Below are 2,484 nucleotides of genomic sequence, written 5' to 3' on the forward strand. Positions count from 1 at the left end.
CACCCTTTTTGGGAACACATTGCACGGGACTGACCCACGTACTATCTACGATAGGGTAGATAATGCCGACATCTAACCATTTGATGATTTCTTTTTTAACAACCTCTTTCATCGCAGGATTCAGACTGCATTGAGGTTCTATCAAGCCTTTATGGTTTTCTTCAAGCCGAATTTGATGCATGCAATATGTTAGGCTAATACCTCTGATATATGTGATCGTCCATCCGATTGCTCTAATATATTTCTTTTACAACACTGAGTAGCTCAGTTTCTTTTTCTTCAGATAACGCAAAGGATATGATGACTGGTAAGGTTTCATTCTGGCCGAGAAATACATACTTCAAGTGGGTTGGTAGAGTTTTTAGTTCCAGTATAGGTGGTTGCTCTAAAGAGGGTTTCTGTGATTTTCTTTTTTCATTCAAATTCAACATTTCTTCATTCTTGAATATCTCTGTTATCGCATGGCAAGTCTTTATGGATGTTGTTGCATCCTTTCCTTCTTCATTTTCCTCCTCGGATTCCCAATCTTCAACGCAAGTGTGTTCATCATCGGAATCTAATGAGCCTTCCTCATTTGGGAACTTCATTGCCTTGAAAATATTGAACTTGAGCTTCTTCCCGTTGATGCTCATTGTGATTTCTCCTCTGTGTACATCTATTTGAGCACGACCAGGAGACAAGAATGGTTGTCCCAATATGATTGGAACATCTTTATCCGCCTTATAATCTAGGATAATTAAGTCTGCAGGTAGAATGAATCTGTCTATTGTTACCAAGACATCCTTTAATTTCCCTTCAAGGTGCACCAAGGACCTATCCGCGAGTTGGAGAGTCACCATTATGGGTGTTAGCTGTCCTACATTCAATCTTTTGAAAATTGAAAGGGGCATTAAGTTTATGTTTTCCCTAAGATCGCGTAATGCTTGACCAATGTAGATCCCTCCTATTGAACAGGGTATTGTGAAACTGCTTGGGTCACGCATCTTTGGTGGGATTATAGTATTGGATTTTTGTGTCAACGCCACTGTGGCGAATTTTTTCGTGCTTCTCTTCTTCGAGACAATGTCCTTAAAAAGTTTGGCATACACTGACATCTGCTCTATTGCTTCTATGAATGGAATATTGATGTGCAATTGTTTCAATATTTCCAAGAAGCGATGATACTGACCTTCATCATTTTGTTTCTTTTTCAATCTTTGAGGAAATGGATGTAGCTGTACTTTCAATGTTTCATGCTCTTGAGGGCTTAGAGGTGATCGCATCTTCTGGTTCCATAGTCTCGAACTCCCTTGACTCAATTTGCGATAGAGGTTTCTTTGATTCAATCGTAGGTTGCTCCTTTGACTCGGTCTTGCTAGGCTCCTTCCTAACTTCTATCGCCGCCTTTCCACTTCTTAGGGTGATTGCTTGGCAGTGTTCTTTCCCTGTATTCCCTGGATTGCGTGGAAGCTCAGTTGAGCCAGGCAATGTCCCTTGGGGTTTGTTCTTTAGCTCTCCCGCAATTTGTCCTATTTAAATTTCCTAATTGCAAATGGATGTAACTTGGTTTTGAAGGACTGTTTCATTCTTTTTTATGTATTGCTTTAACAAGTTTTCCAAGGATGATGAGGATGGTGTTTGGGAGCTGCTAGCTTACTGTTGCTGTTGTCCATTAGTTCTATGGAAAAACCCTGGCGATCCCTCTCTCTAAGCCACAGACTGACTACCTTATTGTTGGTTGTTCTTCCAAGAAAAATTAGGGTGATTTCGCCACCCCAGGTTATAAGTGTTTGAAAAAGGATTGTTTTTGACAAAGTAGACTGATTGAGGATTTCGTGGACATTTCTCAAAAGAATGTGATTCTTCACCTACAACACAGCCGGTGATTGTTTGCTCTATCGCATTGACTTGCCCATTTCGAGTTCCTGAATTGTTTATTGCGATGCCTTGCAACAAATTTATCATTGAATTCATCTGATTTTGTTGGATGCGATGACGCCATTACTCGCATTACCTTCTCTTGGCTTTGTTCTTTGATCGCTTTCCTGCCAATCTTTGTGGTTTTTTGAGATGCGATCAAGAATGTTCTTTGCTTCATCATATGTTTTGTCCAGCAAACCTCCTACTGCAGCCGCATTGGCAGCTGTCTGCAATGCAGAATTGAGTCTATGATAGAAAATCTCCGTTCGGAGACAATCCGGCCATCCATTGTGTGGGCAGTCACATACTAGTCTCTTGAATCTCGTCCATACGTCACTGAGTGATTCATCTTCTTCTTGTTCAAAATTGGTGATCAATTTCTTTCTTCTGGAATTCTCTGTGGGAGGGAAATATTTCTTCATAAAATATATTTTTGATCAAAAAAAGTTGAATCTGAGACAAAGAAGATGGATTGAGCTGATCAAAGATTATGACTGTTCCATCGAGTACCACCCTGGTAAGGCTAATGTTGTAGCGGATGCGCAAAGTAGGAAATCCTCGGGATCCAAGGCCATTATTGGCTCA

The 2,484-nt window shown here is 40.5% G+C and overlaps 1 protein-coding gene across 1 annotated transcript; it reads right to left on the reverse strand.

Moving 5' to 3' along the window:
• Positions 1 to 233: 233 nt before the first annotated feature.
• LOC150033311 (uncharacterized) lies at positions 234 to 1,094 on the reverse strand. The gene has a single exon (XM_090306372.1). It carries the CDS (start codon positions 1,092 to 1,094, stop codon positions 234 to 236), a length of 861 nt encoding a protein of 286 aa, XP_090162498.1.
• Positions 1,095 to 2,484: the final 1,390 nt, after the last annotated feature.

Source organism: Benincasa hispida, chromosome 10 (genome assembly GCF_027475165.1).
Source record: "Benincasa hispida cultivar pf3 chromosome 10, pf3_genome.v1.1, whole genome shotgun sequence".
Lineage (NCBI taxonomy): Eukaryota > Viridiplantae > Streptophyta > Magnoliopsida > Cucurbitales > Cucurbitaceae > Benincasa > Benincasa hispida.

Bases quoted from the DNA above. Each gene is read 5' to 3' on its own strand.
- LOC150033311 (XM_090306372.1), bottom strand. From the start codon at position 1,094: ATGTCAGTGTATGCCAAACTTTTTAAGGACATTGTCTCGAAGAAGAGA.